Genomic DNA, 14,746 nt, shown 5'->3' with positions numbered 1-14,746 from the left:
TGTTTTATATTTAAAATATTAATACAAATTATAATACAATAATTTTTATATTTTATATTAAATAAACATATAAATACACAAATTTACAAATTCATAATGAGTCCTGGAATCTGCTTTTAAACATGGGGTCCAAATGCCCCGGTTCAATTTTGTTTGGCCAAACTTCAAAATTCAAACTCTTTTTTCTTTTGTATGAATTTGATTAAACTCACTTGTACAATTCCTTTTTCTTGGACTTAAAGTAGAAGCCTAGAATTGGCACTTAATCAAAAGCAAATAGTCCAGAATTGGTAGTTAGACAAAAATCATATGTTTTTTCATCTGATTGGATAGTGTTTTTAGCTTTATCCAAAAGAAAAAGGCACTGAATAATGTTGTTCAATCCGTGAACCCAAAAAAAAAGTTTTATGTATTGCAATAATTTCGGGGATTTGCTTCCATGTTGCCATTACAACATTACGTTTGTGTATAAGTGACAGCACATTTTGTGGTTTCAATATGTGCCAAGATAGTGGAATATATCTTTTCCCACCACCCATAAAAGGTGCATTGAAATTGATTTTGAGAAAAAGATTATTTAGGTTTCATAATTTTATATAAATATTTTATTATTTTATTTTGTTTAAATTTTTATTTATTAATATTTTCTTTAAAATTATTTAGGGTTTTATTTGAATAGTTAATCATATACATCACCCACATCTAAGGCTTTAACTTTTCATTTCCAAAATCAACATCCCTCCTCTCTACCATTTTCACTCAAAATGAAAGATGAAGATTCATTTTCCTCTCATTTTGTGTACTGATTCAATTCCATATTATTATTTTTTTTTATTTATGAAAGATCTAATTAAATAGATAAGATTCTACACTCTCTAAAGTATAGAAATGATTTTTTTTTCATGTTTTAATATAAATTGTTAGAAAAGATCAAACCAAAATAAGAAACTGAACTAAAAACAAACTAAATTATTTTCATTTGGTTTGATTTGATTTCTATTGTGATTTAGATTCAAATTTTTAAAAGCCAAAATATCTTGGTTTGGTTTTATTTTTCCTTAAAACCAATTTAAATCAGTTTATAGTCATCCTATATATAACAAAATTTACTTTGATTGCAATAAAAGTTTATTTAAAAACAAATTGAATCATAAGAGTTTATTTGAATATAATAAAAATATAAAAAAATATAATAAAGACATAAAACTTATATAAAAAAATAAAAAATTAAGAAGTTCATTTAATTTAATGACTTATTTAATTATAATTTTTACCTTATCATTATCGTTATTTTTGTTAAATACATATTTTTTTTAAATTGATTTTAAAAAATAACTAACCTCACCTTTATAATTATTTTTTTATTTTAATAAAGCTAAATGAATTAGAGGTAAAATGTAATTGTTGGGGTCATAGAGTAAAGGAAAAGAGGTGAAAATCCAAGGGACGTAAGTAGAGAGCATTAAATTACCTTATTTGATAGCACGAATAGAGAAGGAATTTTGATTCTTAGTTAAAAATTTTTGATTCGATCTAATTTTTTATGATAAATATTTTTTTTAAATTAAATATCAAATCGAGATTGAGTGATAAAAATAAAAATTAAAATGAATCGAGATTGAATTTTAAACAAATTTAATTTTACTTGACTTAATATATATATATAAATTATTTTTAATTTTTTAATCAATTAATTTTTTTATTTATATATATTTAATTTTATATTTATATTAAAAAATAATATTTTATTAATTTTAAATTAAATGATTTATGTAATATTAAATTAAATTAAATTTAAATATTTAATATATATAATTAACTCAGGTTCCAACGAATAAAAATTCATCACGACTCCATCCTTTGTCCCCGTAAGCACGAAACACGCTATCATTTCCCATCTAACGGATTCCTTAGACTACTACATAAAGGTGTCATAAAAACAACATAGTTGCCGAAAAAAAAATTAAAATCAAAATTTAATTTCCATTAATATAAACAATTAATGAGTTTTGCCAACAAGTGAAGTGACAAAGGCATTTTTAAAATTAATAATTTTAACATGTTAAAGAAATTAATTATTAATTATTATATTTAATACAAAATATTGCAAAATTCTTAATTAAATAAAGAAAGGAAAAAACAGAGATATAAAGAGATTGTTGTTTGTTTAAAAGCGATGAATGTCGGCTCTTTCATCTCTTCATTGTTTCCCAAAGAATCTCGTCTTCTCTTTTCTTCTCTCTTTCTTTACTTTAATTTCCTTTTCTTTCCTTTTTCTTTTTTTTTTTTAAAATATTTTATTTTAATATTTTATCGCATTAAATATTTCAATCTCTTCTTTATCTCGCTCTCCTGATCCCTTAAATCCGTTTCTCACTCTCTCGCTTTTCAGTTTTCCTGAGAAAATCTCGCATTTTCTCAGCTGGAGATCCGAAAATCGTAGAATGAGGTAGTTTTAAGTTTTCTCTCTCATTTTCCTGTTTGGTTCCTGAGAAAGTTCAGGATAAAAGCAACCGGGAAGTAAGTTTATCAGTAGATTACTCATTGATCAGCTCACGCTAAGCTTAACAGTAATTTACTTCTCTTTCTTCCTTATTTTCCTGCTTTTTCTCTGCAACCAAACGGAAAATCAATCAATTTGTTTTACACGTTGTCTTTTACTTGAAAATGAAAATTTGATAACTTGTAACGCGTTTGTTGCGGTAACCTGAATATCATCGTTTCAACTAACTTTTGTAAATAGTTTAATGTTTACTCTTTGTTTATCATATTTTTGTAGGAGGAATCTCCCTTGAATGTTAGGATACTAAAATTTGCTTGCAGTTTTTGAAAATTTTGAGGATATCAGGTTTGCATTTGGAATTATTTTATTTTATTTTATTTTGGTATGTTTCTACTACTCATTGCTATTTTGAAATGTAAAATTTTATGGCTTTTAGTATCTTTTATGTTCGTAGATTAGTTGGATTTTTGGAAATGAGTTGGAATCCACATATGGAAGTTCATTACATCAACGGTAGCTACCCTTATAATAGTGCTGGCAGCTTTATGGAATATTTCGAAGGTCTTACTTACCAACATGTCAATTTCATTTTCGACGGTGCTCATGTTCAGGTGCCATTTGTTATCAAAGTTATTGTTTTTGAATGCACTGAAATGATTTCCTTTAACGTCATGCCTGTTTGAGAATAATCAGATGAAAAATATGCCGATTTTATGGGCGAGTTAATTTTAATTGCTCCATTGTATCGTGGAGATATCTGCTTCTTAGCTTGCAACAATGTATGTCTCTTGGCGTGTTTGAAGGATTTGGATGTATAATATATCATATCCTTTGTATGTATGTTAGATGTTTTAAAGTAAATGAATTGCTGCTATTGTTCACAGCAAAAAATTGATATTTTGTCCACAGGAGAGTGTTTACCCATCGATGACTACAAGCTTTTACAAGTTTGGATTATCTGATTCTGGCAATATTTCATATTATGATGATGGTCATAGTTATGAGGTGAACAACCATGAACTATGCATTGATGAATATAGAAGGGCATCAGAGAATTCCTCATCAATGAGCAATGTACAGACTGCAGCAATGAATATGGAATGGGAAGGAAATGCAAATACTACCTCGCATGAAAATCCAGTAGATTGTAAGTTTTTGGTTCTTCTTTGATGTTTAGTTTCAAATCTGTGTTTAAGGTATGTAATGTAATGCTAAGAAGGTTTATAGTGGTGTCTATATTGTAACAATTAGGCCAAACATTATGTCAGTGGCATGTTTCATCATGGTTTAACTGTCAAAATGCCCTTAATACATCACTTATATCTAGCTCTTTCCATCTCAAGATTGCTTTTGGTAACTAGTGTTAGATAATGTGATAAATTAAATTTGTCCTTAGGACTTTAATTTCTATAGTAATAATGAAATGTCAAACTGTTTTGCAACTTTATACTTTTCCCTAGTTTTATGATTGGATGCTGTGGTTTCTAACAATCAAGTCCTTAGCTCCCAGTATATTGCCCTGCATCTATGTCTTGGTGGATTTTAAACTTCTAACCACAAATGATTGAAGATAAAATTAAGGATTCACTGACCTTCATGATTAATTTGTGTTAGTTTTTTCTTTGATCAGAATAAAAGGTCCAGTCTAGCAGCTACAAAATTTTCAAAGCTATCCAAAGGCTCTGTTATCCCTTGCTGATAGTTTTTGGCTTTTTGCCATGATGGACATAATAGAGTTGGCTGTCTTTTACTTTTAAGATGTCATTTCCCCCGTTTCTTTTGATCATGATGTAGAATGTCGTCCTCCATGTCACCGGTTCTGGTCATAAAGTGACCACTAAACCTGGTAATACAACAATAACTAAAACTGCTCAATTGCAATAAGATTGGTTTTCTGGTTTTCCTCTCCGTCTCCAGTTCTTTAGGATCACTCTTTAATAATTTTTTTGCTAGTACTAAAACCATGTAACAACATTCTCATCAGATGTCGTTTTCCTACCCGGTGGAGTTTGTGGGTTCAGCTGGATTTAGCCATGTTAGAAAATTTTGCAATACAACGGTAGCCCTGATCCTGAACACCAAATGTTATATCAGAGTGTTCCTCCACCATGTATCTACATGTGCTTGTGCTTATTCCTTGCTCTTCTTCCTGGCTCTGAACAACTGAAACCTTAATACAACCACTATAACAGCATCACCATTGATCTCTGGCACCCCAACATGACCAGAATAAGATACCAATATGGCCTGATGACCCTCATTACCGAAATAGTGCTGCCTCCTGAAGACTCAACTAAGGTGCCAGCAGCACCGAGAAACCATCAGTAAGACCAGGTCCACCACCACTCAAGTGGCCAAGGCTATTGTCAAGCAAATTCCTTGCCGTTATTCCCTACAGAGAGACAACTACTTTGCCACATATAGCAATACTGACTTGGGCCTACTGTAGACAAATTAAGATTGATTGACCTGAAGTTCTCAAGCTTCATCCAATTGAAATTTTAGCTTGTTTACTAATGCTTGAATCTTGAATTTTAGCTTTTGTTCCTAGCTGAGTTCAAATACCTCTAAGTTTGGTGTGGCTTGGCTTGTATGTCAGCCTAGCTAACTTAGCTTGCACATCAACTAAAACAAGTTCTACTTATGAGTATGCTCTCCAGTGCATGTCTTTTAGTGTAAGGAGCAAAGTTGTTTAAAAAATTGATCAACCAAGATGAAGTTATGTGGCTTAACTGAATTAGTTGGTATGATTTGTTAAAAGAGAAGTTGATGTGGTGGGCTTTATTAATATAAACATTCTCAAATTATGTAAATTAATCACAATTTTTAACTACCATTTGGTTTGATGACACCATATTCTTACTTTTAACAATATTTATGTGGGTTTTTTTTTTTTTTTTTTTAATTTTCCTAATTGCATTGCTTTTTCTTTCACTCTATAGGTCCACGAAGACAACATAATGCTCATGATTACCAGGTCTCTCTCTCTCTCTCTCTTTGTTAAACACCTGTGGGCAACCCTCTTACAGATGCACTCTATTGATTTTCGTACCTATACATGTTAAAAGATTATTTGCCTCAGCATCTAATACCGGTGACTTGATTATTCTATGTTTTTTATGCTGTATACATGTTGAGAGTGTAATTGCTTTTCCAAGAATAAATATTTATAGAGTTATAGATGCTTGAATTTTTTTTTTTTTTTCAGTTTCATGGTTCAAAGTATTAAACATTGCAAAACTTTGTTAAAATATGCAGGTCATTTGGCAAGATAATGTTGATCCTGACAACATGACTTATGAGGTTAGAGCAAAAATTTCCTAATTCTTTTTGTCTTGCTTAATAGTTGCCTCATTTCTTTACTTTTTCTCAGTAGCCTGTCAATTAAGTCTTATTTTAATTTGGTGCAATTCTAAGTTTGAGAAAAAAGAAAAACAAAATGAAGTTATTGGCACAATGTTTGTGGAGATGCATTTGAAGATTAAAACCTTGTGTTCAAGAACTATGAAGAAGCTCTGTTAGCAATGCTGTTTTATTTTATCTTTCTTTTTCTTTTTTTTAAAAATATTTTGTGGTTAAGCCAGGCTATGGATAACTTATAAGATATGATATGGATTTACTGTAACTGTTAAATTAACTATGTTAATAATACCTTTATTAATATAGGCTATGAAGTAGGTGATTAGGTTTGGAAGCATTAGATCTTCAGGTCAGGAAAAGAAAGTTTGTGATTTGATTGCTATGCTATTGAGACAGCTATAAAACAGGATAGAGCCAGAAGTCATTCTCCCTGTTTTAGTTGTTCAGGCTGGATTGATGAAAAGTTAAAGCAGTATGTATTTTGGGGTTTAGAACATATATTGATTTTCTTTGGGGTAGTGCGAGGGGATGGGTAGGAATGCTAACATATTTTCAAAAATGTTCTTAAAAGGAATCGGAAATAAAACTATCACATGTTAGTGGGTCACTGCTGCACAACCCCACATAAAAGGAGGAGCTATTATTGGCTCTACTCTGCAGAAAATGAATAAGCAGGGTGCAGAAAATTAAGGGAAGAGAGTGAGAACGAGCATTATATATGCATACCTCAACCACTAACTTACATTCATTTGGCTTGTAAGGACTTTGACTTCTAAGTAGAAAACTGCCTAATGAATAACTTACGTGCCAACAAACTATACCTAAATTCATAAAAGTGTTTAACTCCCGGAGTACCCTAAACCTGACTTGATGTTCTGAGAGCATAAGAATTAAAGAAATTACTTTTCTTCTCCCCAATATTAAAAAGCACTTTAAAAAATCATAAATTCTAAATTGCTAAAGTTAAAGTTAAGCAATTGATGGTAATGAAACTTGTTCATTCACAGCTCCATCAAGGTCGTAGAGAAAACACTTACATTATCATTCTTTAAGTTAACAATTCATGACATGTAACTTTCTAAAAATCTTGATAAAATGGGGGTAGGATTTAGGGGCAAGATTCTGGTTACAAATAGAATGAGCTGGCTTTATTTTGACAAGCCAGAAACTATCAAAGGGGCAATCTTCATAGGTTAGGAAAATATGCAGTATAATCAGGCTATAACATACTAAGAGTTTTAATTAGAGACTTTTAAACATGTTAAAAGCTGATAAACCTAGCAAGATTGACAGACTTGCTTTTGGTTGAGGATATGTGGCGTGTGCAGTAAATAATGACTATTGTCTTTTGAATGTTTCTAACATCTGATAGGTGCTGTGTCTTTAAATTTGAATTATAGAAATTATTTTAGGCACAAGATTTAATGAGCCCTCTTAATTTAGCATTGAGAACAAATTTCTTTATCTATTGCAAACATTTCAGTTAATAATAAATAAAGATCCACCAACACATTGATTTGAAATGGACTTAACTGCAGAATTGCTGTTATATAGTTAGTGAATCTTTTTCACTTATGAATTCTTCAGAAATTACAGGAAAAAGATTTCTTACTGTGCTCTCAGTAGAGTACTGGTAACTTAAATTAGAAAAAGAAAAGAATTTAACTGGTATATGGTTATTGTTACTGGTGGAAATTAGCCAGATATAAGGTGCTGGAATCATGTAACATTCTTTAAGTTCAATAAACTCTGTAGAAAGTTGGAATATTGTCTGCTTATTTTTTTAGTTTAATAGACACCTTTTTTTCCTTGTCCCTGACTGACTGTGCTTCTGAGCAAAGAATTTTCTTCTCTCCTCAGGGCATACTTTTGATCCTTAGAATTCTAAATTGCTGGCATTATATAAAACTGCAGCTACAATTACTGCATTAGTTGTCTAGGCAATCATGTAGGCTACCTACTGTTTGTTTTAAGCCGTCCCTTGGTTGTGCTCACTTAGAGCCAGCCAAGGAAGCTGTCCTTTTAGTTGAAATTTTTGCTTGATTTTAATGGTTTAAAACATTATAGTTAAATCCTCGTCTCTTTTACAGTAATGCATTAGCAAACATCCTTTGCAAGGACATTCCCATTGGTTTTAATGAATACAACAAATTAATATTGAATAAAATTTTACTCAAATAATTTTCATTCGTTTCTCAGAAATTTTGGGTTGTGTATCTGTGATTTTTTTCTTCTTTTTCCTTTTCTTTATTTGTGATCAATTATTCCTGTTTTTATCTATCACTTCAGGAATTACTTGAATTAGGGGAGACTGTCGGAACTCAAAGTCGAGGTCTCTCCCAAGAACTTATTTCTTTGCTCCCAGTTTCAAAATACAAATGCAGCTTATTCTCAAGGAAGAAATCAAGGAATGAGAGGTACTCGTGTGCTTCTTAGCTTTGTCTCTGTTAAATTCGATTTGCTTTACCTGAAACTGGTTATGTTATTCAACAGATTTTAAATTGAAATATGAAACCCTAGTTCCTCTTTGTGGTGTTCTTGATGTATAATTTTGCTGCCTTGCAAGGTCTTATTACATTTAATAAAAATCTATCCATATTTAAGATTTGTCCTTGGTTTCCACTTTCCATGAACGAACTCACTGTACCTTTTCTTTTTGGTTGTATAATCGTTTTGGTTCTTGTAAAAAGGTTTCAAATTGAGCCTATTGATCTCTTAGCAGTTATCTTTAAATAGAGCATTGAGAAGCTTGAAAATGGTTGAGTGATTACAGTAAGTGATTTATTTACTTGAGATAATGCTTTGAGAGTGTCTGTGGGTGTATTTGTTTTCAAGGTCAAAACATCAAAATCAATCTAAACTCGCATATTGAAAGAGGTAAAAAATTGGACACTAATTATATTATTTGTTCTATTAACAGGTATGACCAACTAGGATTCTAGTAAGACATTCTGATCAGCAGACTTCAGTAGGGGGATTTGATGTTTGTGTAGCATTTTCTAAGGCAGCCTCTGATTTAGAAACCTAGTAATATCAGGATAGGTCAAAAACCTAACTTGTAATCTACTGCCCATTGGGATTTTAGGTCTTGAGCAAGTCTTTCCACTTTTATCTTCTTAAACGAAAAGTCCATTTACTTAAATGGGATTGTACTAAATCTGAGATGTGTTAATTTATTGAAATTAATGGTGGGTGCATAGATTCATATATGTAGATAAATGATTGGCCAGTTGCCACCTCTATGCAATAATAACAATAATGTTTTTTTTTTTTTTTTTGAAACCCTCTGTTGGATTACCTTGTAAAAGGTTCTAGTGAGTCAGTGAAAAGGTAAGATAATAATCTGGATACATGACCGTTAGTTCTCTTTGCTTATGTCCTTGCACCATGCACAGGAGTGCATGTTCTTTTTCGGAAATAATTCTAAAGGTCTGTTCTTTCGGGCTGTGGTATGCCTGGCATCTAAATATAATTTGCCTCTTGGCTTTTGAGCAGTGGATCACTAGTGATAGGAATATCAACCGTGTGCATAATTCATTCTAAAATTTTCAAAATCAATGCCAGGATTTATGGATAATGCCATGGTTTTAGTTGTGTGAATAATATGCTTGCTTGGCACATCCTTTGTAAACCCGAGATTTGCAGCTTGTTTTATTAAGGATTTTGCTCCTTCTCTCACTCTAGGTCAAGACTTTGTGCTGGTGAATCTAATTATTATTATTTTTTGGACTAGATGTGTAATTTGCCAAATGGAATACAAAAGAGGTGAGAGACAGATTACTCTGCCTTGCAAACATGTCTACCATGCTAGGTGTGGCACCAGATGGCTTAGCATCAACAAGGTGAGCCACTGGTTTTTTGTCTTTTCTCCTGTTTCTTTTTCCTGACTGAATTGGTAACATATATCTTAAAAAAATATATATTTAGGTAGCATTTTAAAAGCTGCTAAATGCATTTTTATTTGTCCAGGCTTGCCCCATATGTTACACTGAGGTGTTTGGTGATGCATCAAAACATTGAGGGATAAATCACGACGAACATAAAGAAAATATTCATATGCTTTTTTCTTTTTTTTTTTTTTTTGGGCTTGGTTTGGGTATTTTCACCTAATACGAAGATGCTATATTTTGTTCTACTTTCTTTAACAGAACAGTTGATTAGCTTTTGGAATAAATGAAAGGTGTGAAGTGAACATGGTAGAAGATGGATGTGTTAATTAGAAAGGCGGGAGATTGCATAGAGAGTTTCAATGATTCAGTGATGTTTCTAGTCTTTATTCAAATTGTTCATTCCCTTTGCATTTTGGCCATTAACTTCTAGTTAGTTAATCTCAAGGCAAAGAAGTTACAGGAATCATCCAGTCCCAGTCCAATGGGAGAAGGATGCTGAATGACTCATCTTCAAAAAAACCTTCTTTACTTGGTCTTAGTTTGATAAATTTTCATACATCTGCTTGGAAGCCAGCATTTCTCTCCAATATAGAGGAGAGTGCTACTTGAAAGTGCATCTTCCGGATGGAAGTAGTTGAAATTTTATCAACTTTAAATTCTCTTCTGCCATTCCTCTCCAATATGAAAACGCGGCACGTTATGGCTCTGGCATGTTTTACCTGTATTTTTCTATACCGATTCATTTGACAAGTTAATTAATCTTCCTATATTTTCAAGTTCTTCCAAGGCAGCAACATCTGCTGATTTGTCGGACTAATTTGGAAGAAATGAAAAAGAATAAGGAATTAAACAAAAGCCAAATGAATGATATGTTTAAATCTATTTATGGATTGGGTCCAATCCTGTTCAATAGAGCATTCACAAATTTTATTCAAGTTATGACTTCGCTAAAAAATTCAATCTTTTTTTTTTTTTTTTTTTTTTTAAATTAAAACATTATTATTTTTAGATATATCTTAATATTAAAATTAAATAAAAAATTAAATAAAATTAAATTTTAGATTAAATCGAATTAGACCGTTAAGTCACGTGCCAATGTAGGCTTTCTAGGTAAAACTAGCAAGGCCTCAAATAGGTAACTGAATTCAAAATACTTCGGTGAATGTTAACTTGCAATCAGTATCCAACAGACGTGCGGTTTTAGTCAGATATAGCTTGTCTGGATTACACACTTATTTTGCACTTCAATGGTTTTAGGCTTTTAGCAGCTCATATCTTTCTGTCCTCTTCGACAAAAATGTGCGTATTATCTTTTTGTGTCCAATTTAACTAGCATACACTTATTAATTATAATATATATTTTTGGGGGATTTAAGCTTATTGTCAATGAAGACTACAACACAATAATTGGAAATTCACGATCATATAAATAAATCATTTCTATATCTTATAACAATTGAATTAATTAAGGCAGCTATAGTTGGCCTCTTAGTTGCCTCTTAGTGTTAATTTTAATGTCACCGACGTTGTATCTAGCTTCAAAGAAGGTACCATACAATTTTATAGAATATTTGTGCCTAAATTATTCCAAAAAAAAAAAAAAAAACCCTGTACACACTAACCAGCCATTTGTGATTCTTAGAACGTAAAAACATAAATAAATAAATAAATAAAGAAGAAGACTTTGCCATTTAATTGAAGACAGCCAATTACACATTATTTTATGGCAATTATTCAGTTTTTTGACTTTGTATCTTTCTTTCAGAGTAGTGTTTCCATATCATGAACTTCATAACTTCTTTAATTTACAAGGCGTCGGCCATGTTTACCTGGAGACGCGTTTTCTGAAATTGATTACCCAGCCATACAGCATTTCAACCACTATACATTTTGACTTGTTCTTGGCATTTCATGCACAAACTTGGGCCATCTAGCGGGAAGTCACCCAAAAAAATTACAAGTGGAAATAAAATAAAATAAAATAAATGTCAAAAGTGGTATCTCTAGAGCAATATTTTGAAGCTTTAATCCAGCTTGTTATGTTCGTGGGGTGGAAAAGTCTGTCCCAAATGATTGAAGAGAATGCTATAAAGGGGCTTTGCAACATGGATATTAGGCAAGTGAAACAACAATAGTTCTAAGGCCTATCTTCTGAAAATTGAGTTTAATTGCTAGAAAAAAATGGGAACCCCCGAACAGCGGGGCCTATGGCATCAACTGGTTTACGCAGTAGCATTCTGCCTTGTCACCTCTTCTATTGTAGCTGATTACCAACCGTACGAGTACGCTTCACCCCCACCACCAAAGCAGCCTTCCCTCCAACCAGGCCAGTACAAATCACCACCACCGTTTAAGCACATTTGGCACCCACCTCCTAAGCATTCTCCTCTCCCACCATATTATTATGAATCTCCTCCCCCTCCTTATGTTTACAAGTCTCCACCACCACCACCTTCTCCATATGTCTACAAGTCTCCACCTCCACCATCAGCTTCACCACCTCCTCCATATGTCTACAATTCTCCACCACCACCACCTCCATCTCCATCACCTCCTCCTCCATATGCCTACAGCTCTCCACCACCCCCATCTCCATCCCCTCTACCTCCTTATGTCTACAAATCTCCACCTCCATCATCACCTTCACCACCCCCTCCATATGCTTACAACTCTCCACCACCCCCATCTCCATCCCCTCCACCTCCTTATGTTTATACATCTCCACCTCCACCATCACCTTCACCTCTTCCTCCATATGCCTACAAGTCTCCACCTCCACCGTCACCTTCACCACCTCCTCCATATGCCTATAACTCTCCACCACCCCCATCTCCATCCCCTCCACCTCCTTATGTTTATAAATCTCCACCACCACCTTCACCTTCACCTCCTCCTCCATATGTCTACAAGTCTCCACCTCCACCATCACCTTCACCACCTCCTCTATATGTCTATAACTCTCCACCACCCCAATCTCCATCCCCTTCACCTCCATATGTTTATAAATCTCCACCACCATCTCTTTCACCTCCTCCTCTTTATGTCTATAAGTCTCCACCTCCACCATCACCTTCACCACCACCACCATCATCACGTTCACCACCTCCTCCATATGCCTACAAGTCTCCACCACCCCCATCTCCATCCCCTCCACCTCTTTATGTTTATAAATCTCCACCTCCACCTCCACCATCACCTTCACCACCTCCTCCATATGCCTACAAGTCTCCACTACCACCGTCACCTCACTCACCATATGCCTACAAGTCTCCACCACCACCATCACCTCACTCACCACCTCTTCCTTACATCTACAAATCTCCTCCACCACCATCACCATCATTACCTCTTCCTTACTTGTACAAGTCCCCTCCACCACCTTCACCCTCGCCTCCTCCTCCATACTATTATAAATAACTTTTTCCATCCCGTCATTAAAAGTCTCCATTACCTCCATTTCATCATGCACTTTTTTCATACCTCTATAAATCACCTATACCACCATCCAAGTCTTCTCATCCCTATTATTACAAGTCATCACCACCTCCTAAAGGCTATTAAGCACGTGTTTATTTATTGATTTTGTTTCAATTCAAGCAAGAATAATATATTCCTCATGCCATAATAGACAGATTTGTTGAAATTATTATTGTGAATAATGAGGGGTTTAAGAATCTTTTCGAAATTTATATTTATTGCATGATTTGTTGTAATTAATGAAAGTCAATGATTTCATTTGAAAATAGATTTATTGTTATTCTAAATATGGAATAAAGCTACGAAAATTAAATGTACTTGAATAAAAACATTTATAGGCACGTCAATGTTGAGTATCCAAGATAAATGCAAGGTTGAGGTCAAGCCTCTTGTTTGTTTTAGGCATATGGTCTTAAACATGGATGAATATGTAATTAAAGATTATAAGTTTTGAGTAATTAGGAAACTGATTGAACAAAATTTCAAAAAGAGATTTAATGTTAAGTTGTGTTAAGTATTGGAGTTAGTTAAAGGTTGATTCAGGTAAACAATAGTTTAGAAAGAACAAATCCAAAATTTTAATGGCAATGATGCTTGATGGAATAAGGTAACACTAGCTTTTACAAAATACATGTCGTTATGGTTATGGTTCAGGGACCTGACTGTTCAACATGACAACGAAGACGTTATCAATTCTTCTTTTTTTTTTTTTTTTTTTTTTGTTTGTGTGATTTGTCACCCTAAATCTTATTGGGTTCTTTAAAAATGATAATTCTTGTCTACAAAACAACTGAATTTGAAAGTACGTTACAAGCAAAGAAGATATCAACACCATGTGACACTGGTTCAAAGAACAATATCAATTAATCATGAATATTTTTTTTTTACTTTTAATAAATAGATCTTTAATTTTCTTATGTATTAATTTAATTATTTTAAATTTTTTATTATCAACAATTTTCCTTTTCCTTTTTGTTTTCTTTCACTCCACTTTTTAAATATTAAAAAATTTTCAAAAACCTTCTCAATACGTCAATGAAAATTAAGAAAAATTATTTCATCTCAATAGTATTCAAAAGATTCTTTTATTCATTTAGAGAGATGTCATTATTAGATTCCTTCAATCTTTTATGAAAATAGCATTGATTTTAACATTTCACTCCCTTTTCCTTTTATTATTTTCATATCTTTTGTTTCTTCGCTTTTCCTTTATTTTTGAACTCAATAAAAATCGGATGGGGAGATTTTTTTTTTTTTTAAGCGTGCATAATTCAACTACTTATATAACAAATTTTGTTATCAACGCATTAAAGCTCTAGGTATAAGCCTGACCCCACTCTAAAACCCTAGTTCTTGAGTGCCACTCCATTATGTATTTCTTCATCAATAAATTAATAGACACATTTCACCTGCCCTTAAGTGACAATATAGTGTTAGAAATCTTTCCTTGGGGTTTTAAATTTATATTTTAGGATGGAATGCATAGAGTTTAAGGAATGAGAAAAGATTACTTCCA

At 32.7% G+C, this 14,746-nt stretch overlaps 2 protein-coding genes across 6 annotated transcripts; both read left to right on the top strand.

Moving 5' to 3' along the window:
* The first annotated feature begins 2,182 nt into the window (after positions 1-2,182).
* LOC111286442 (E3 ubiquitin-protein ligase BIG BROTHER-like) lies at positions 2,183-10,172 on the top strand. 5 transcript variants are annotated; one of them, XM_022876399.2, is made up of 9 exons: positions 2,183-2,449; positions 2,780-2,848; positions 2,958-3,114; positions 3,413-3,650; positions 5,446-5,480; positions 5,762-5,806; positions 8,153-8,280; positions 9,597-9,705; positions 9,833-10,172. In XM_022876399.2, exons 3-9 carry the CDS (start codon positions 2,977-2,979, stop codon positions 9,881-9,883), a joined length of 744 nt encoding a protein of 247 aa, XP_022732134.2. In that variant the 5' UTR covers positions 2,183-2,449; positions 2,780-2,848; positions 2,958-2,976; the 3' UTR covers positions 9,884-10,172. The 5 variants fall into 5 exon arrangements, with proteins under 5 accessions (XP_022732134.2, XP_089618226.1, XP_022732132.2 ...); XM_089762100.1 differs by having other exon boundaries at positions 2,940-3,114; XM_022876397.2 differs by having other exon boundaries at positions 2,183-2,570.
* Positions 10,173-11,583: 1,411 nt separating this feature from the next.
* Positions 11,584-13,439, top strand: LOC111286111 (uncharacterized). Its single transcript, XM_022875911.2, has one exon. It carries the CDS (start codon positions 11,935-11,937, stop codon positions 13,168-13,170), a length of 1,236 nt encoding a protein of 411 aa, XP_022731646.2. The 5' UTR covers positions 11,584-11,934; the 3' UTR covers positions 13,171-13,439.
* The last annotated feature ends 1,307 nt before the right edge of the window (positions 13,440-14,746 follow it).

Source organism: Durio zibethinus, chromosome 6, assembly GCF_047325235.1.
Source record: "Durio zibethinus cultivar Kanyao isolate XHJ-2024 chromosome 6, ASM4732523v1, whole genome shotgun sequence".
NCBI lineage: Eukaryota > Viridiplantae > Streptophyta > Magnoliopsida > Malvales > Malvaceae > Durio > Durio zibethinus.
This window is presented reverse-complemented; position numbering and strand designations above follow the sequence as displayed.

Bases quoted from the DNA above. Each gene is read 5' to 3' on its own strand.
- LOC111286442 (XM_022876399.2), top strand. From the start codon at position 2,977: ATGAGTTGGAATCCACATATGGAAGTTCATTACATCAACGGTAGCTAC. The intron at 3,115-3,412 runs GTGCCATTTGTT...TTTTGTCCACAG, and splicing joins TCGACGGTGCTCATGTTCAG to GAGAGTGTTTACCCATCGAT. The intron at 3,651-5,445 runs GTAAGTTTTTGG...TTCACTCTATAG, and splicing joins GCATGAAAATCCAGTAGATT to GTCCACGAAGACAACATAAT.
- LOC111286111 (XM_022875911.2), top strand. From the start codon at position 11,935: ATGGGAACCCCCGAACAGCGGGGCCTATGGCATCAACTGGTTTACGCA.